Raw genomic sequence first — 23,024 nt, 5'->3', positions numbered from 1 at the left:
AAATATTTGAAATGACATTTTTGTCAACATGGCTCGTTGATTTCAATGCAAGTTTTCTATCTCAGACAGGTAATATTACTAATAGATGGGTATTTGAGGACACTACTACTATATAATCTGTTTATTTAACTTGGATAATTAGCTACTCATTAGTGACATACCTAGCCTACATAGTTTTCGAATTCGCTGTCATAACTAGGTCAACACTTGATGGAATGATGAAATATTTCTCTTAAATGGGATTCACGACTCGTACATATGCAACAAAATTAAAATCAAATTTATAAACACTTGTTCGGCTTTCTCTTCTCAGGAGTTAAAACGTGTATTGTTGATATGTCCGAAATAAAAAAAAATACAATTCAGAGAAAGTTGCTGATTACAATGCCTTAGGCCCAGGGACTTAATATGAGTTCCAAACACACAGACAAAACATGCATTGTATGATATACAATTTGTTTATGTAATACATGTGCATAGATCGTTGGTTTGGAAATCCTAGCAAGCATACAGGTGAGCATGTGCAGGAATGGGAAGTGCTTTAATGGTAACCCTCTGTTTACTGGTTTTGGTGTCCGTATCCACGCTTAATCTACCTCAAAATGAGAAATGTATATTACAGCGAATCGATAGTGTTGTCATAATGAAACGCCATTGGTACGAGAGCATGACACCCCGCCCGGTTACATCATAGTAGGAAGGTAATCAGTCCTGCTGTAAAGCAGGTGATATGAATCTGATATTGTTATTGATTTTGTTTTTGATATTTTCATATTGTTATTGATATTGTTATATTGTTATTGATATTGTTATATTGTTATTGATATTGCTATCGACATTAACTTCCTGTTTTTCGCTCTTTGAATTCCGAAGAGTAGATAAGGTATGAAGCCCATGAGTTAGGTTTCTGTTAAGACTGAAGGTTATCTTCTGTGTGGCTTAGGGGCATTGAGGAAACCAGTCTCGAGAAGTACCGTTGCACAAGTTCGCTGCTCATAAATGTAAGTTTATCCATACCTAAATCCAGGTTTAAGATATATGCGGCGTTACAGCACCCGTGGGTGATATAGCTGGCTAGCAGGTTTAGGTCACCTTGTCAAAAAGAAAATTCATTTGATTAACCTTCCTTTTCTTAAACAAAACTGTTAATACATATGCATGTCTTTAATTCCTTAAATGATTTTGTAAACCTAACACCATATCAAGGTGTAACCGTTTAGTGTGAGGTTGTATTGTAAATACACGATTCATAATATTGGGATTGGTCTACAAAAAGCTATAATTTCTATGAACAGACTGTTGTACATGCGTGTTTGAAATACATACGTATTTTCCAAAATCATTTTACCATTTATGGAACTCTAGAACTAGAATAATACACATATAGCATCAAATGGTATACTTGATCATTTTATTTATTAACAACTCTCTATCAGGATAGCATTAAGTGGTGTGCCATTTGAGACTCCAGTTCTATACTTTAGACGAAGATATTTAAGTATTAAACTGTTGTTTGCTTGCAAAGCGCTGGCGTTCAAATATATCATAAATACCATACAACAATAGTTCAACGCATATATAACATTCTTCGTGCCTTTTTTTAATGTTTTTCGATAAAAGAGCATATTCAAAATTGATTATTCCCGCCTTACCGACAGTCAACAAGATATTGGTCAATAGTTCGTACAGCTGGAATGTGGTCGCGTGCTGCTTGGCAAACAAAATAATACATTGAAAATTTGATGAACACTTATTTTGCTTCAGACTTTATCATCAATATTATGTACACGTGCATGTTTTCATAATACTTAATGTAGACAAAATAATTCTTAGTTGGAATTTATTTTATAACAATGTTCTTCTTTTTACATTGGAACCATTATAGTTCCGGTCTGTGATGTATAGCTATGCTGAAAATTGTATCACGTGATGCATGGTTTTTAAACGCACATCAACGACACAGCTCTCAGACTATATAGTGACAATGCTTCGCATAATGGTATATCTTGATTTTTTACCATAAAACATTTACTGACAAATGTTTGTGTAAAGTTCGTTAATCATTAAACATGTACACGAGGCATTTGATTTACTCACTCATAACTTTGACAATGACAGCATGGTTTCATTATCATTGTCATGAACAAACAAGACAGCTGTGAGTTGTAATGCAAACGCCATTATTTATGACTGTAACATGTCCCTAGTCGGTATGTATGAAAACATGTTAGCACACACGACGTAATGAGTCCATTTATATGACATCATACATATATGTTAATGCGTCTTAGTATCAGAATAAAACACGTGCATTACAATGTGGCAGAAGTCGCAGTATGCGTTACGGGATCCATTGAACCTCACTTTAACATAGCTATTATATAGACACATACAACTATGCAATTCATGGATTGGATTTATCGTAAACAATTACTTTAATCGTCTTCACTGCTGCTATCTTGTGTGGAACTGCTACGTAATGTTGTTGCCGTATTTGCATTTATGGTTGAGCTTGCCACAGTTGGTGCCTGGCTTTGATCTGTGGTGTTGATGGTTTCGTTATGTGGTGTTGATTGTCCATAGCTCTCCGTCACCGATGTTTGTGTTGATGGAGAAGTTGTTATAGCCGTTGTGAGTGTGACATTTGTCGGTGATTGGATCTGAAAAATATTCCACGAGTATAATATCATGACCAATATTCAATCATTATCCCACGAGTATGATGATATTATCAATATTCAATCATTATCCCACGAGTATGATAACATTATAAATATCCAATCATTATCCCACGAGTATAATAACATGATCAATATCCAATCATTATCCCACGAGTATAATATCATGACCAATATTCAATCATTATTCCACGAGTATGATAACATTATAAATATTCAATCATTATCCCACGAGTATGATAACATTATAAATATTCAATCATTATCCCACGAGTATAATATCATGACCAATATTCAATCATTATCCCACGAGTATAATAGCATGACCAATATTCAATCATTATCCCATGAGTATGATGACATGATCAATATCCAATCATTATCCTAGGAGTATGATAACATGACCAATATTCAATCAATATAATACGAGTATGATAACATGATTGATATTCAATTATTATCCCACGAGTATTATAACATGATCAATATTAAATTATTACCTCACGAGTATTATAACATGATCAATATTCAATCATTATCCCACGAGTATTATAACATGATTAATATTCAATAATTACATGTGTCAAATATGTCAATATGTGTCAATAAAGTACGGATACTAAAGAATTATCTATGAAAAAATACGATTAAAACGAAGGTGCAAAGTGTAAAGAGAAATGAATTCAATAAATAGGCACATTTTATGTAAAATGTTATAGATAAGTAATATATACAAATAAATACGTACATTATCTGAACAATGTAATAGGTACAGTATATTACAATATAAACTGTACAGTATATGTACAATGTAATAAGTACATTATACAGTACAGTATATGTACAATATAATAGGCACTGTATATTTACTATGTAATAGGTAATCGGTACAATATATATACAATGTAATAGGTACAGTATCTGTTCAATATATTAGGCACTGCATAAGTACAATATAATCGATACAATATATATACAATGTAATAGGTACAGAAAATGTTCATTGGAATAGGTAAAGTATATGTCATTGTAATAGGTACTCTTTATGTACATTGTAAGATGTATTGTACATGTACATTGTAATAAGTACGGTGTATGTACATTGTAAGAGGTATTGTATACATATACAATGTAATAGGTACGGTAAATGTACGTTGTAACAGGTACGGTATATGCACATTGTAATAGGTACGGTATATGTACATTGTAATAGGTACGGTATATGTACATTGTAATAGGTACGGTATATGTACATTGTAACAGGTAGAGTATAAGTTCAATGTAACAGGTACATGTACAGTAAATATGCAATATAATAGGTATATGTAATAGGTATAGTATATGTACAATGTAATCAGTATAGCATACAAAGTAAAAGGTACAGTATATGTACTATACGATATGTAAATTATGGATACCATGTAAGAGGTACCGTATATGTACACTGTAATAGGTATGGTATATTAACATTTAATATGTACAGTATATGTACATTGTCGTAGGTACAGTATATATACACTGCCAGAGGTATAGTAAATTTACAATGTAATAGGTCGGTATATTAACATTTATTATGTACAGTATATGTACATTGTCGTAGGTACAGTATATATACACTGCCAGAGGTATAGTAAATATACAATGTAATAGGTCGGTATATTAACATTTATTATGTACAGTATATGTACATTGTCGTAGGTACAGTATATATACACTGCCAGAGGTATAGTAAATATACAATGTAATAGGTCGGTATATTAACATTTATTATGTACAGTATATGTACATTGTCGTAGGTACAGTATATATACACTGCCAGAGGTATAGTAAATATACAATGTAATAGGTCGGTATATTAACATTTAATATGTACAGTATATGTACATTGTCGTAGGTACAGTATATATACACTGCCAGAGGTATAGTAAATATACAATGTAATAGGTCGGTATATTAACATTTATTATGTACAGTATATGTACATTATCGTAGGTACAATATATATACACTGCCAGAGGTATAGTAAATATACAATGTAATAGGTCGGTATATTAACATTTATTATGTACAGTATATGTACATTGTCGTAGGTACAGTATATATACACTGCCAGAGGTATAGTAAATATACAATGTAATAGGTCGGTATATTAACATTTAATATGTACAGTATATGTACATTGTCGTAGGTACAGTATATATACACTGCCAGAGGTATAGTAAATATACAATGTAATAGGTCGGTATATTAACATTTAATATGTACAGTATATGTACATTGTCGTAGGTACAATATATATACACTGCCAGGTATAGTAAATATACAATGTAATAGGTCGGTATATTAACATTTAATATGTACAGTATATGTACATTGTCGTAGGTACAATATATATACACTGCCAGGTATAGTAAATATACAATGTAATAGGTCGGTATATTAACATTTATTATGTACAGTATATGTACATTATCGTAGGTACAGTATATATACACTGCCAGAGGTATAGTAGATATACAATGTAATAGGTCGGTATATTAACATTTATTATGTACAGTATATGTACATTGTCGTAGGTACAGTATATATACACTGCCAGAGGTATAGTAGATATACAATGTAATAGGTCGGTATATTAACATTTATTATGTACAGTATATGTACATTGTCGTAGGTACAGTATATATACACTGCCAGAGGTATAGTAGATATACAATGTAATAGGTCGGTATATTAACATTTATTATGTACAGTATATGTACATTGTCGTAGGTACAGTATATATACACTGCCAGAGGTATAGTAGATATACAATGTAATAGGTCGGTATATTAACATTTATTATGTACAGTATATGTACATTGTCGTAGGTACAGTATATATACACTACCAGAGGTATAGTAAATATACAATGTAATAGGTCGGTATATTAACATTTAATATGTACAGTATATGTACATTGTCGTAGGTACAGTATATATACACTGCCAGAGGTATAGTAAATATACAATGTAATAGGTCGGTATATTAACATTTATTATGTACAGTATATGTACATTGTCGTAGGTACAATATATATACACTGCCAGAGGTATAGTAAATATACAATGTAATAGGTCGGTATATTAACATTTATTATGTACAGTATATGTACATTGTCGTAGGTACAATATATATACACTGCCAGAGGTATAGTAAATATACAATGTAATAGGTCGGTATATTACAATGTAAAATGGGACAAAGAAGTAATTCCAGCGGCGTGAACAATGAAAAATGTCACATTTTCGAGGCAATCCGCCCTTTATCAAGACAAAAAATATACAATAATACGTATGTGCCAATAATAAAAATAAGATAAAACTAAAACTATACCATACAGCGCCATCGTTCCGCTAGGCAATGATGATGGATACCAACATGTTATAATCATCATTCCATCTACTCTCAGGTGTTACATTTACTATTTCGAAGGAAGGGATCATTATGTTTGTGAATATTTTACTAAAATGATAACATCTTCTGCAATCAAAGACAACATCGCATTATTTGATCATACAGCATTAGTCTGCTATCTGTGACCTTTGCTTATAGTCAGATTCGGCATACATACTGGGACGAGAAACCAGTTAAACTTCGTATGGCCACTTTAAGTGTTCGCAAAAGAGCATTCAATATTCAATAAAATACATACATTCTGCATTACATTTCAATAGATTGTTTGTTATTTACACCAGCTTTGCTTCAAAATTTCAAAAAGGAAATGGATGCGTGTAGAACGAACCTCCTTATTGGATTTTGAAACTGCGGCAAGTTATAGGATTGGGAGATATTACAAAGACTCCACTAGACCCCTAGTGTACGTGCTAAAGAACAAACAAGATCGTAAGCTACTCCTTGAGAATGCTCGATACATTAAGGAGATGGTGCCTGACCGACTCAAGAAAGTAATTTTGACAGAAGACCTCACCAAAACTACAGAGAGAGGAGAGGAAGACTAAATACGTAGCCAAAACGAAGGAGAGGAAGAAAATCACCCAACAAGAAAAAACAGAAGAACCTCCAATGCGATTAACAACCAAAACCAGGAGAGCACCCCAAGCTGTATCTCGTAGGAGTGACCTGCTGTTTGGGGATCGCCCCGCCACAGGCCCCCCTGTCAAACCATCAAACGTTACACCCACAGGACAAGGCACTTAGGGTATATTCCATAACAAACAAATGACAACATATACGACAAATTTTATAAGCCCAATTAAGAGCAAATCGCCCCAAATAATGACGGTCAAAGCAGACGTGTATAACAACACTACGCTCCACTCTTTTCATACATTGCTAGACCAGAGCAATGAAGATACCAGGGCCTACGCCATCGACTCCGACGACGACCAATGTAACGGGACGCTCGTTGAAAATAACTCATCCAGATAGCACTCTAGTTTTACCAGTTTTACCATTTTTAACTCAACAGCCAAAAGTGATGAAGTTGGGAGTAATAACAAAATATCAGTTGCCTATACAAACTGTGATGTATTAACACCTACAAAGAAAGTGGAACTAGAAGAATTCATAGACAGAAATAACCCAGATGTCATATGTCTAACAGAAGTCCTACCAAAGATATCTTCTTACCAGTATGACGACCGAATATATCAACTGGACAATTACCATCTAATTAGGGCAAAAAATATGAGGAGAGGCTCAATTATATTTACAAAAAGTGAAATCAGTTCCGAGTATGTCGAAATTGATCCCCTTGCTGGCCAAGTAGCCTGCAAAATAAGTCTCAAAAACCGTGACCAACTACTAATATGCAATATTTATAGGAGCCCAAACAACACCGAGCCTGATAACAATAGGATATTAGAGATATTGGAGAAGATAGAACAATCCAACTTTTCACATGTTCTCATTGTCGGAGACCTAAATTACAAAGAAATAGACTGGAAAACAGGAACGACTAATGTTGGACATATACACCCTGCACATACATTCTTATCGAAGATCAAAGATTGCTATTTCACCCAACATGTATTACAACCAACACGCCACAGAGAAGGACAGAATAGCAATGTATTGGATCTCATCATAACTAATGAGGAGGGAATGATTGAAAACTTAATTTTAACCCTAGTCTTGGACTCAGCGACCATGTTGTATTATCTTTCGACTTCATCGCCTACACAGAAACAATCCAAAATGATATAAACTCTCCTAGACGTAATTTCTTCAAAGGTGATTATATAGCTATTTCCAACAACCTTATGAATATTGATATTGCCGAAATTGAGAACTCGCCCAATACTGGAGAAGCATGGGAGATCTTCGAAAATTACCTTGCCCATGAAATACAAGAAAATGTTCCGGTATATAAAGACTATCAGAGAAAGTACAAAAAGTCATACATAAACATGGAATCGAAAGAAAAGATAAGGAGGAAAAATCAGATGTGGACAAAATATCTTCATTGTAAGACGGCACATAATTATAATAATTTCAAGATAGCAAGAAACCGGGCCACTGAAACTATCAGAAGATCAAAATACACCTATGAAAAGGACTTGGTTGAAAAGATCAAAATATCGGAAATATGTCCGCTCAAAAACAAAAACGGCCTCCACTATTAGCAATATCGAAAAGCCAACTGGAGACTTAGCAACAACACCAGAGGAAATAGCTAATACAATGAACAACTACTTTGCCAGTGTATTTGTCACCAATGTACCTATGAATGCCACTCCAACCCTTACGGAGAGGACATACAACAGACCATTAGAAGACATAACAATAACAGAAGAAATTGTTGTCAGGGCCATCTCAAAAGTCAATCCTAATAAATCACCGGGACCTGACAACATACATCCGATGTTGATGGTGAAGACTGCCCAAGAAACTAAACACTTCCTTACCCCCATCTTCAATAAGTCGATCTAAGAAGGGAAACTCCCTGGATGATTGGAAAAAAGCAAATGTCTGTCCAATATTTAAAAAAGGCTCAAGGAAGGATCCTTCCAATTATAGACCTATTAGCTTAACTTCCGTACCTTGTAAGATCCTCCAGCGAATAGTTAGGGACGAGATAGTCAAACACATGGATGAAAATAACCTCTTCTCCAAAGAACAGCATGGTTTTCGTCTGGGCCGCTCCTGTGCTACCCAACTCCTTGAATCCATTGAAGATTGGATCTCGGCTATGGATGAGGGTTGTAATACTGATGTAATATATTTAGACTTCAGCAAAGCTTTTGACAAGGTCTCTCACAGCCTCTTGCTGTACAAGATTGAGAAATATGGAATCAAAGGAAATACCCTCAACTAGATTAGGGACTTAGGGATAAGGAATGGAACAGAGAGTTATAATACACGGATACTGCTCAAATAGTCTACCAGTAACAGGTGGGGTCCCCCAGGGAAGTGTCCTAGGACCTATTCTCTTCCTTATTTATGTAAATGACATTCCAGAAATTCTAACCTGCCTAGTAAAATTATTTGCAGATGATACCAAGCTCTACCTGAAAACCAACACCCACGAAAAAAGACAGAAACTCCAAAACAACATAGACAAAATTGTGCATTGGACAGACAACTGGATGATGAAATTCAATCTTGATAAGTGTAAACATATGGAAATAGGCAACAATCCAAAAACATCAACATATAGAATCAAAAGCACCAATGAGGAAGTCCAGATCCAAAATGTCCAATATGAAACAGACCTCGGAGTAAGAATAGATGATAAACTAAGTTTTTCAGGACAATCCAACTCATCGGCAGCAAAGGCTAACCAGATAATGGGAGTTATTTTCAGGACCTTCACTCACATGGACCCAGCAATATTTACCACACTATATAAAACATTGGTGAAACCCCACCTGGAGTATGCGACATCTGTATGGTCTCCATTCCTCCAAAAGGATAAAAATACGCTAGAAAATGTACAAAGAAGGGCCACAAAACGGGTACCAACCCTCAAGGAGTTACCTTATGAGCACCGTCTGAGGACATTAGGACTACCTACGCTGGAGTACAGGCGCAAACGTTCTGACCTGATTCAACTCTATAAAATTATAATTAATATTGATCACATAGATTCAAGCAGAATGTTTTGTCAACGCAATTACACAGCTACCAGAGGTAATGTCAACAAATTGTTCAAAAAGCAGTTCCGCCTTAATACAAGTAAAAACACATTTTCAAACCGTGTTGTCAACCTTTGGAACGGATTACCAGATGATGTGGTGACCGCAAGAACTGTCAATAGTTTCAAGACCAAGCTCAATAGTCATTGGAAGAACAGCAATGTCAAGTTCTCCTAAACTGAAACAGTAGTGTAATCCCAGCATCTCAAGTTTGGCTGCCTGTACTGTGCATCTTGGTTACCCTAAGAACATTCTATAGATCATGTAGCCAAGTGCCGCTTATAGCACGAGTACAGTGTTTTTCTTTTTTAACACAGATTGTTGTGTAAATAAACCAATTATTGATTCCTTGTTGAAGTTGTGTGGGGATTGCTCCGCCACTTGACAAATAATCAGAAATCAAACAACAATTTAACATTCATAAGTTAACAAACATTCATGTGTATGTATATCACTTACACTATGAGACCCCCTCTATTTATGTATATATACCTACTAATAATATCTAACCATTGATCTTGTAAATGTAAATAACATTTAGTAAACCGTGCGCGCGCAACCGGGACTCAAAGTCGGTGTAGGGGGAAAAAAGTTCCCAATCTCAACACCAACATGATACTTAAAAAACAATTGATGCCTCTATACAAGATGGAAAACTTACTTCGAGGCCCTTATACCAGCGAATTGGGTTTAAGTTAAGTTTCACCGCCCTATATTTGGAGATTTTCTTGTGAATAGCTATCTTGCTTTCTAAATGCATTATATAAGTTTTAACATACCGGTGTATCCATTTACTGGTTGTATCGAGGGAGTCGGCACAGATAAGATATCCTATATAGTCGTGTGTAAACAGGGTCCTTAGACATGTACTAAGAACATCGGGAAAACACCAACTGGAAGATAATGTCACGCGTTTTTTGTTTTGTTTTGTTTTGTTGTTTTGTTGTTTTGTTTTTGATTTTGTAGTTGTTCTTCTACATCTAAATGATTTCATGTTCAGGCTATGTAAGAGGACGTATCTGTATCAAAGGATACATTTGTCATTTTTAAACCATAGAAGGGGTTTCCATCTATTTTAATACCCCATTTCCCCATTTCAAACAAGAAATCAACTCATTGCCTTGTATATTTTCGAAGTTAATGCATTTGGTCATACATTTCACAAATTCAAAATTTTGCCTGATTAACGAATCATGTTATTAAAGAAGCACACTAATTAAAAAGGTACTTTCATAGGAATGTATCTGTCTGTGCATTATAAAAGGTCGAACCATATAATGTTCCTAGAGCAATTGTATGGTTAACATAAAAGTGAATTCAAATCAATATATTTACACTTACGCAACTTTCAATGATATTGTATATGTAAATGTATCCTCATTTGTAAATGCCATCATAATCCAGTAAGAGTCGGTTACTGGTGGGAGGAATCACAACAGTTAGAACAGCCAATGATAACTCTTCACTTCAAGTTGAAACTTTCTTACGCGGTTTTTTTTTTCGTGTAAGATATTACTTATTCTTTTTAAATATTCTTTGTTTCTGTATATAAAATAAAAATAAAAATAAACAACAACAACAACAAACGTTTATAAACAAAGCCATGTGTTTAGGTAAAATTAGTTCCTGTTCTGTAACATTCTAATACACATATAACAAACACCTTGGTGTAACGTCCTCAGAAAATGGTAATTGGCTAGATTATGTTTAATTAAACCATAAGTAAAGCTTCTAGCAAATTAAATATACTGCGATTACTCAAATTCAAATTAGATAAACGTACTTTGCAAAATATATGTTTCTCATTTATTCGCCCTATATTAGAGCATGCTGACGTCATCTGGGACTGTATTTCATGAATACCAATATGTACAAAAGCTCGAAAGCCGCCAGAAAAGTTACTTGTGATAATACATTATCAGCACAGTGAGCTAGGTTGGCCTAAATTGATCGACAAAAGACAAAACCGCAAAATTTTTCAGTTCCATGAAATGCATTGTCATAATACACCAGTATTCTTTAGCAATCTTGCTCCTAGCTCAATTTTATCAGGTCATAATTACAGAGCTAGACAGTCTGCAGAATACACATATTGTTTTGTAGAACTAGCATATATGCTAATTATTTTCTTCCCTCTGCTATCGACTGTTGGAACAAATTGTCAATTAGCATGCATAACAATCCAACTCCTTCTTGTCTCAAAACTTATCAAAAAAAGTTATATCCGCCGGAACCACCAATTCATTTTTACTGTGGGACACGTCTTTGTCAAATCTATCATACCAGATTAAAAATAGTTCATAGTTCATTGAATAATCATTGATTAAAAAAAAATTACTTAATTCCCTCACTTCTGTGTACCTGTGGTCTAATTGATACTTCTGATTTTCTCTTAACATGTAATAATTTTTCTTATGTACGACATTAGTATATACTCACCTTACCATGTAACATAACTGTAAGTTTATAACTGTCTGGAGACGATTCTCTTTCCATCGACGGTATTCCTTGCTGCGCAAAATTTCCTTGTAAAATTAATAAGATTTTTCATGCTAACGTAGCAAGTACATATTTTGGAAGCAACAAATTGAACTTTCACGTTTTTCTCCCTTTTTTGTTAACTACAAGGTATTTAATTATTTGTTCAAATTCCAAGCGATGCTTTCACATTATACTACATTGTCATTATGATAAGATGTTGTGTTTTATCATGTCTATGCTATTATATAACGTCAATCTATATATACACACTAGGTGTCAGATTTATATAAGTGTCTTGATTCTTTCTTGCATAATTTATATGTTGTATATATATTGTTTAATGGAAATTGACAAAGAAAACAATTTAGGTTCCCAATGGTAGTTATAGTAGATACATCATCCCTATACATTATAATACAAGCAGTTGTCTGTATGCGGTTGCCGAAGGCGCGAGAACCTATGAGGGCTGATTGATATGTCGTGAGCCTCATATTGCAGGATTTGAATTTTGCCGGAAAAAATGTATAATCTTTCAACCTAATCCCCGTCAGTATCTATACACTTTTGCCAGCAGTGTTTAAGGGTCTCCATACCAGTTTTATAGAACTCATTTTCTTTGCTGTTCAGAATGTCATCCAGTGCATGTATGACGTCATCATCGGACTGAAAGTGGATGCCTGAAATAGCTGTTTTCAGTTTTAGAAATAGACGAAAGTCAGATGGATCTACATCGGGTGAATAAGGCGGATGATCAATTAATTTAAAGCCACAATCGTCAATGGCAGCCATGGCAATGACAGATTTGTGAACAGGAGCATTGTCCTGATGGAAAAAACATGCCCTTAGTGAGCTTTCCGCGACGTTGAAGTTTAATATTTTCCCGTAACTGCCTCCGAAGTGAAGCATTGTACGTGTTATTGATTGTTTGTCCCTTTGGAGATAATCTATCAGCAGAATACCATTTGCATCCCAGACAACCGAGGTCATAACCTTCCAAGCTGATGGAGCAGTTTTTGCCTTCTTTGGCGGGGAGAGCAAGGGTGCTTCCATGTTTTTGATTGTTGTTAGGCCTCTGGGGTAAAATGATGAACCCATGTTTTATCCATAGTGACAAACCCTTGAAGAAAGCTGGCAGGATCTTCCTCAAAAAGGTTCAGATTAGCACGCGATAATGTGCGGTTGGTGTGATTCATATCAACTGTCAGAAGTTTTGGCATCCATCGGGCCGAAAGCTTTCTCATTGAAAAATCTTCTGTCAGAATGGAATGTACTCTTTCCTGTGAAATGCCAACTCTTCTGGCCATATATCTTTCTGTGACTTGTCTGTCAGTCATAACAATATCATGAACGTTATTAATCTTGTCTGGGGTTGCGACATCGGCAGGCCTTCCTCAAGGCTCTGTCGGCCGCACTTTAATTCCGCCACCCACCTTTTCACTGTAGCATATGAAAAAGCATCTTTCCCAGTATTGCTACCATATCATTATGGATATCCTTAGGTGTTAAACCATTTTAAAACTAATACTGGATCACTGGTCTTTCGCCAAGTTTGTCCATTTTGCAAAAGTCGCTTGTCTTGTTTAATTAAGAGTGCTACCTTGTCGATATAAACTAACCAAATGATACCATTCCTTGGGTACATGGCCCTATACAGTGAGAGAATAGTAGGACTTAAAAAGAACATCCTTGAGTACCTCCTTCAATACGAGACTCACAACATGTCAAGTATCTCTCGTAAAGTAATGATCTTATCAAACTCTATTAAGAACTCTTAATATAGCAAGAAGACTGTTTGAAAATCATTCAACCGCTAAGGTTGTGATAAAAAGATCTTTCTGAAAAACATCAAACAAACCAATCGGAGTATTTAATTCATTCCAACGCCTCCTTTTATGCCGTATGTATGTAATACTATTCACACTCACCATTTTCATTTAATGTCAAAATGGATTTTTATTCTCTTTTTTTTTCTTTATTTGTCATGTTGCATGACTAATGTTAATCCCACTGCGTTGGATAATAAAAAAACGCATACTTTTTGGCTATACTGTCCAGAGAGAGGAACTATGTTTTATCTCTACTGAACATAAGTCTTTCGTACATTAACATGGAGTGCCTTACGTAGTCACTGTTTTTTAAATCGCATTAGAACTGATTATATAATGCCTTGTCTTTAATTCATGTTATGTATATACATGTATGTACAATGATTTGTACTGATGCTAACCATAAAGATTCTCTGGCTAGGCACGCTGATTTCATAACTCCGTTGGTAACCTTTCATATTGTACCCAAATCAAATTTCTATATTTCCAAACTCAAAATAACTGCGACTACCTACCACTACATTCTTTTGTTTTATTCTTAAATTGTGTTTCAAATAATCAGAAATACGACAGGGTATACAACCAGACCTCAAGTGAGTTAGGAACGGAATCCTGTCCAGTTGGTGTAGAACTAGTATTTCGTTTACTCTCAGCATAAATCTCTCACTTATACACAAACAAATTCTGGGTTACTTTGTGCAGATTAACCTGCAAAATTTCTTCAATAAATAATATTTTAAGTTGCTTTACTTTACTCTGTTTATCTGACCAGCTAAAGATCGAAACATTAGTAAAGTCCCTCGATTATAAACCAATCAATATACATAATTACATTTCTGTTTTTTATTCATTTATTTATTTGGTTTTTTTTTAATTTGACTTTGTATATAAAATGATGGGTTTTTTATGATGTCGTTGACAAACGACCTTCCGTTTTCACTGTATACACACTATGAGCCCGAGAAATCATCTTCGTATTTAAAGAACGTATACATCACAGCCACCTTTATCTAATATAGTGGTCTGGTGGCGGAAAGGTAACACACTTACTTATCACCTAAGCGGTTGGGGTTCGATTCCCCGATCAGAAGTGAAAAGGTCAAGAGGTCAGCCGCCCGCCCACGTGGGTTTTCTCGGATAGGTTTCATCCGCCACAAACATCTGACGAGTGCTTCCATTCGAGCCAACAAGCGTGATTATTTAAGATAAACTTTTTGTTCGCAATGGTTGTAAAAAAAAATCTAAAATATCACATAAGTGAATGTCAATACAAATCTGTGTCCTATGTTTTAAATGATTAGTTGATGAGATGTAATTGGAATAAGGGCAAACATTCATAGTAAAACGTTATGTTTGAGAAGCGTGACCTTTATAAAAGTTAAACTGTTCGACCACCCATTCAATTGATTTTGATATGTTCAAATTTCGATTTTCTACATCAATACTTTTGAATTTCTATCATATCTATTTTATTTATTTATCTATATAATTTAAGTTAAAACAATCTTTTTTTTATTCTGGAGTATTGGATTTGCCACCTGAAATTGTCATTAATTTTACTACCTAAATGCCGTAGGTTAGACCACGTTTTTTTGAGTGGCAATGAACCAACTGCGGATATAAACAAAAACAAAATAATTTACTACATAGCACGTGATGTGAACACATTGATTCAACTTTTTTCCTAAACTTTTATCTAGACTATTTATTTATGCCATCTGTACCCCAACTGAAATGCTTTCTAAGTAATTACGATAGGCATTCGGCGAGTTATCGACCGAGGGGGGCATTAACACAAACATAACGATATTGTTCGTTGTTTATCTACTTAATTTGTGTAACTGTTCCATGTTCTATATGTATAGGTGATTGTTTGTAATGTATTTGTGTCATGATAAAGGGGCGGATTGCATCTAACATTCGACAATTTACTTGTTTGTACTGTCGTTATTACTACATGACAACTTATCTATTTCTAGTAATAGCTTAATTACAGTAGTTACCTTGGCGTAATATTTACACATCCAGGTTGTTGGAGAGGTAGAATTCAAACAGCTCGAATCATTCTGTGGAGCGTATGAATTTAGAAGAGCACAATTCCGTATCGTTTCCGATACACAAAACTGCAATATTCCACAACCAGATTTTTCCGAACAGGATACAGCGCATTCCAATGCCGAAGCGTAGTCAGACGATGTAATATTGATAGAATGATAATAACACAACTTGCCGAACATATATGATGTATCAAACATAGCTGATTCACTTTTAGAAAATATTATCAGCAGGAACATGATGATAGTAGTTCCTTTATCGTCTACAACAACCATCGTGTCAGTGGTTAACTCGCTGAAGCCAATTCCTCAATATTCGGATTTCTTACATTGATGATTCGTGCAATCGATACCCCGTACAATGAGGCAAGACCAGAAAGAGTTGTAGCGACTCAGACGATCACGACATCAACAGACGTACATAAAGGCAAATGATCGCTACACGACATCCCGTGTTTGATAAAGAATGCTTTGTTTAAGCTTTGTAAACATGCAAGATGCAGTTTGTTCATTAGGAACCAACGCATTTATTCAATCTATTGAAAGATGATGGATAACGATCAATATAAGTCACCGTTTGTAACAAACAAACATGTTTATACTCACACTGGCTGTTTTTCCTAATTCCCATATTGATAGGGATAAGCCACTCCCTACGACCCATACCTGTATATTGTAAGCGTCACATCCGGAGTCATACAGTAAAGGTTATCGCTCATTGGTCAGTTTTAACTGGGCATCCAAGCAATGAAAAACAATATCAGAAGGTCGCCATTTTAATATCAGAGATCAAAACATTATCCAGGAATTTAACAATGTAGTATTTACTCTCCAACCCCTCCAAGTTATTATTATGTTGTTGTATATATACACATCATGTGAACTTTTTTATTTGCATAGATGTCTAGTATTATGCAATGCATGCAAATGAAGTTGAAACACAATTTTCATCAATATTGTGTACTTTTTATTTATTTGTTTTTCTAAATTTTGGTAAAATTACATATAAATGGTTGTCTAGTATCTGTTGTCCATAGATCAGTAATTTGGCGGACTATTTTTTTTCCCGCTCACCTTTGCTGATATAATGAGTAATTCTAAGAAATGTAATGATTAATTGGAATATTTCAATTAGCATAATCAACGTAAAGAATGTAGTTCGATAAAATAAAAAGTGGGCCAATTAATCGACACACATTTGTCTTTCTGGTTTTTATCTGGTACACAAGTTTACAATGATACAACCCAGTAAACAGAACTCTGCAGACACTGGAGTTAGGATAAAACCATAACGCATGACAAGAGAAAACATAAACAGCCCGGGAAGTGATCTAGTCACACACCTTACTTAAGACAGTTATTTACAAACAGAAATGACATTTACTGCAAACACAAAAACTTAAATATATTGAAATAAGTTTAACTGTAAGTATCAGCTATAAAAACGACTTAATATGTCTTAAAATATACGAAAGTTGTATAGAGACATTTCATGAATATCTAAATTCAGGGGAAACCTTAGTTGTACATTACTGTTAACAAATAGTTTTTAAATAAAAGCAAGAGTGTTGTACTTAACGTTTTAGATCTAATCCAGGGACTTCCTAGCCCGTTTAAGTATCACGTGACCGTATGCCTTGATGCCTTTAAAAGTTTGTGACGATTCATTGTGAAGATGGTAGATTTACATTATTATTTTTGCGTTCGGGAGGTATGACTGTCCATGCAGCCGTGACATGGTTGCTAATTCACCAGATAAGTGTCCTGAATATTTACCCGAGGCATTGCATGACTGTTCACCTGAGTTTGAAATGACTGTTCACTCGAGGCTGACATAGCTGCTTATTCAACCGAGACGTATCATGACTGTTCACCCGAGTGTGACAAGACTGTTCACTCGAGACTGACATAGCTTATTATTCACTCGGGACATGTCATGACTATTTACCTGAGGCATGGTATGACTGTTCACCTGTGTCTGACATGATTGTTTGTTCACCCCAAGTTGACATGATTGTTTGCCCACGGCGTGACATGACCGTTTACCTGTGTCTGACATGATTGTTTGTTCATCCCAAGTTGACATGATTGTTTGCCCACGGTATGACATGACCGTTTACCTGTGTCTGACATGATTGTTTGTTCATCCCAAGTTGACATGATTGTTTGCCCACGGTATGACATGACCGTTTACCTGTGTCTGACATGATTGTTTGTTCATCCCAAGTTGACATGATTGTTTGCCCACGGTATGACATGACCGTTTACCTGAGACTGGCATGACTGTTTACCTAAGCCATGACATGGCTGTTCATACGAGTCGTCTGACATGACTGTTTGTTCACCCGAGGCTGACATGATTGTTCACCCGAGGCATGACATGAATGTTTACCCGAGGCATGACATGAATGTTTACCCGAGGCATGACATGATTGTTTACCCGAGGCTGACATGATTGTTCATCCGAAGCATGACATGATTGTTCACCCGAGGCATGACATGATTGTTCACCCGAGGCTGACATGAATGTTTACCCGAGGCTAACATGATTGTTCACCCGAGGCTGACATGATTGTTCACTCGAGGCTGACATGATTGTTCACCCGAGGCATGACATGATTGTTCACCCGAGGCTGACATGATTGTTCATTCGAGGCTGACATGATTGTTCACCCGAGGCTGACATGATTGTTCACTCGAGGCTGACATGAATGTTTACCCGAGGCTGACATGATTGTTCACTCGAGGCTGACATGATTGTTCACCCGAGGCTAACATGAATGTTTACCCGAGGCTAACATGATTGTTCACTCGAGGCTGACATGATTGTTCATTCATGAAATATGTTGTTATTTAAACGAGGTTTATTGGTACCTAAATCTGTATGGCCTAGAAATCATAGCATTATTCTTGTTCCTATCAACACAGAATAATGACGTGATCGTTTAGCGTTGCACCTAGGACAGATTATGTCGTAGTGTTAGGAGTCGTTCAAGTTTGAGTACTGACCTGGCAGTTACAAGCAGGAAACATGGCTTTCAGAAGGGAATGAAATATATATTATTTTTGCTGAACATGCAAATAAAGGAAACACGTTTCCTAGAAAAGATATTATTCAACGTCCTATCAACAGGTATGCGTTTGGTGAGTGGGTTTTGTTAGGTTGTGGTAATTGTTTTCGGAATAAAAAGCAAAGTTACACTTAAAGATTAAAATTCTTATGGTGATGGTCTGCAATAAATCGCGTTCATTCTAAAGAACATTTGTAAAGGGGACACATTTTCCTTCTACTACTTCGAGATCAAAAGCACGATAAAGATCCAACAGTCCACTGATCTAATGGCATTATCCACAATTTATGACTGTTTTACACTCCCACACTTTGTACGCCAAATATTGCTTTACCGACCTCAGTAATACAAAAGTGTATATACATATATATATATATCTATTTACCGAAACCTATGTGATATAAATGTATCTCTGAAGATTTCATTATCATTTTTAAATTTTCAGACTGTTCATGCGTACGTAAGTAACTTTGCTTATTTAAACATTCAAGCTTTATTTGTAGGTATTTATTGTACTCGGGCAAAACTAGCTTTGTCGATTTCCTTTGCAAAATTGTATTGTTGTTTCTGCGATTTCTATCATCCTAGTCAATAGTCATACTATATAATCATATGTTCCCTGATTGTTGAAGGGGTGTTAAACCAAATTCTAATTAAATCTTACCGGCCACAGGTTTAGTATCTAGTCGCGTAAGAGTTGTTTTAAAAAAGAAATTACAAATTTTATAAAAACAAATAATTTATGCTTATACTCTTGTTAAGCCCTAAAAAATAATTTTGCAATTCATTTGAAGTCATCGTAATTATTTTTCAAACAATTGTAGCTGGTTTTATCATGAACTTATAGCAGTTATTGTCGGCATGGACCTGTAACTATTTCCCAGACGCCATCTTAGCTATTGTTGACGACAGTTGTAGCTATCTTTACTGGCATTTGTAACCGTTTTGTCATGCATTTGTAAATGTTTTTGCCATAAACTTGTAGCTATATATGCCATGAACTTGTATCTATATATGCCATGAACTTGTAGCTATATATGCCATGAACTTGTAGCTATATATGCCATGAACTTGTATCTAAATATGCCATGCATTTGTAACGATATTGCCGTGCCCTTAAACTAATTTTGCTATTCACTTTATTTGTGTCATGCGCTTGTTACTTGTTTTATAATAAATTTGTCACTATTTTGTTGCTAGTACTGTCATGCATTTGTACCTATTTCTGCATCCATTCGTACTTTTCTCCCCATTCACTTGTTACTATTTTCCCCATTCACTTGTAACTATTTCCCCGTTCATCTGTAATTATTTCTCCCATTCACTTGGAACTATTCCCCCCATTTATCTGTAATTATTTCTCCCATTCACTTGTAACTATTTTCCCCGTTCATTTGTAACTATTTCCCCCATTCACTTGTAACTATTTCTCCCATTTACTTGTAACTATTTCCCCCATTCACTAGTAACTATTCCCCCCATTTACTTGTAACTATTTCCCCCATTCACTAGTAACTATTCCCCCCGTTCATCTGTAATTATTTCTCCCATTCACTTGTAACTTTCCCTCATGCACTTGTAACTATTTCCCACTTCACTTGTAGTTATTTCTCCCATTCACTTGGAATTATTCCCCCATTTACTTGAAATTATTTCCCCCGTTCACTTGTAACTATTTCCCCCCATTGACTTGTAACCATTCCCCCCCCCCCCACCCCCCATTTACTTGTAACTATTTCCCCCGTTCACTTGTAACTATTTTCCCCGTTCACTAGTAACTATTTCCCCGCGTTCATCTGTAATTATTTCTCCCATTTACTTGTAACTATTCCCCCCATTCACTTGTAACTATTTCCCCCGTTCACTTGTAACTATTTCCCCCCATTTACTTGTAACTATTTCCCCCATTCACTAGTAACTATTTCCCCCGTTCATCTGTAATTATTTCTCCCATTTACTTGTAACTATTCCCCCCATTCACTTGTAACTATTTCCCCTGTTCACTTGTAACCATTTCCCCCCATTTACTTGTAACTATTTCCCCCGTTCACTTGTAACCATTTCCCCCATTTACTTGTAACTATTTCCCCTGTTCACTTGTAACCATTTCCCCCCCATTTACTTGGAACTATTTCCCCTGTTCACTTGTAACCATTCCCCCCCCCCCCCCCCCCCCCCCATTTACTTGTAACTATTTCCCCCGTTCACTTGTAACTAATTCCCCCCATTTACTTGTAACTATTTCCCCGTTCACTTGTAACTATTTCCCCCATTTGCTTGTAACTATTTCTCCCATTCACTTGGAACTATTCCCCCATTCATTTGTAACTATTTTCCCCGTTCACTTGTAACCATTTCCCCCCATTTACTTGTAACTATTTCCCCTGTTCACTTGTAACCATTTCCCCCCATTTACTTGGAACTATTTCCCCCGTTCACTTGTAACCATTTCCCCCCATTTACTTGTAACTATTTCCCCCGTTCACTTGTAACCATTTCCCCCCATTTACTTGTAACTATTTCCCCTGTTCACTTGTAACCATTTCCCCCCATTTACTTGGAACTATTTCCCCCGTTCACTTGTAACCATTTCCCCCCATTTACTTGTAACTATTTCCCCCCATTTGCTTGTAACTATTTCTCCCATTCACTTGGAACTATTCCCCCCATACATTTGTAACTATTTCCCCCATTCACTTGTTACTTTTTCCTCAGTCACTTGTAACTATTTCCCACTTCACTTGTAGTTATTTCCACCCGTTCATCTGTAATTATTTCTCCCATTTACTTGTAACTATTTTCCCCCATTTACTTGTAGCTATCCCCCCTCGTTCACTTGTAACTATTTCTCCCATTCACTTGGAACTATTTCCCCCGTTCATCTGTACCCATTCCCCCCGTTCACTTGTAACTAATTCCCCATTCACTTGTAACTATTTCCCCGTACATCTGTAACCATTTCCCCCGTTCACTTGGAACTATTTCCCTTATTCACTTATTTTATAATGCCAAATGCTTTTAGATATATTTTTTTAAGATTTTAAGTTTAGCAGAACTATTACATTCGTTATCACATTGTATTATTATCAAATTGGACAACATCGTATAACGGTTTAATTTACGACAGTAAAAGGGTATTTAACTAACTTTTGAATAGAGCTCGTTTTCATATTAAAATGGAGTCTTTTGTCATCCTTGTTTTAGATCTTGTAGGTAATTTTTTCTCCATTTTTTAATATCACACATACATGTTTGTAGCCCAGCTCATCACTATTTCATTTCCCGTTTCGACATCTGGCTCATTCTGCGTGGCCGTACCTGGATAAACAGGTCGAACACTGTCGAAATGTGTAATTTCCTTTCAGAAGCAATACCCCCCATTGTGAGTCAATCATCTATATCGGTTGCGGTAAAGTAGATTTATTTCTAACTTGAGCGAGATAGCATCAACCTCCATTTCCTCATCTGGGTATGTGGCAATCGTAGGCCCTTTAGGCAGTTTGTTACTGTATCTTACACACCATAGGTTTTTGCTAACATGACACTATTCTTTGTGATGCGTGAATGGAATCCAGTTGTTTTGCTGACCTAGTCTATCTTGACAGTGGTAGGGTCATGTATAACTTTATAAACACCCGCAAGACCCACTGGTATCAACCGCAGCTTACTAGACCAGACCGTTTCCACGGAGTATATTTACTAGTTAAAAGAAGGAACGGAACTTACTTATGGCCGGATTACAGAACAGACACAGTTCGGATTATGCAGGGCTGAG

The 23,024-nt window shown here is 35.6% G+C and overlaps 1 protein-coding gene across 1 annotated transcript; it reads right to left on the bottom strand.

The window, feature by feature from the left end:
* Nucleotides 1-1,629: 1,629 nt before the first annotated feature.
* LOC117344007 lies at nucleotides 1,630-16,473 on the bottom strand. The gene is made up of 2 exons (XM_033906601.1): nucleotides 16,128-16,473; nucleotides 1,630-2,660 (listed from the first exon to the last, which is right to left on the bottom strand). Exons 1-2 carry the CDS (start codon nucleotides 16,452-16,454, stop codon nucleotides 2,436-2,438), a joined length of 552 nt encoding a protein of 183 aa, XP_033762492.1. The 5' UTR covers nucleotides 16,455-16,473; the 3' UTR covers nucleotides 1,630-2,435.
* Between the last annotated feature and the right edge of the window lie 6,551 nt (nucleotides 16,474-23,024).

The sequence above is a fragment of the Pecten maximus genome, chromosome 15, assembly GCF_902652985.1.
Source record: "Pecten maximus chromosome 15, xPecMax1.1, whole genome shotgun sequence".
Lineage (NCBI taxonomy): Eukaryota > Metazoa > Mollusca > Bivalvia > Pectinida > Pectinidae > Pecten > Pecten maximus.
Note: the sequence above shows the minus strand (reverse complement) of the source record. Positions and strands in the feature narration are given on the sequence as shown.

Bases quoted from the DNA above. Each gene is read 5' to 3' on its own strand.
- LOC117344007 (XM_033906601.1), bottom strand. From the start codon at position 16,454: ATGGTTGTTGTAGACGATAAAGGAACTACTATCATCATGTTCCTGCTG. The intron at 2,661-16,127 runs GTAACTACTGTA...AATATTTTTCAG, and splicing joins TGTGTAAATATTACGCCAAG to ATCCAATCACCGACAAATGT.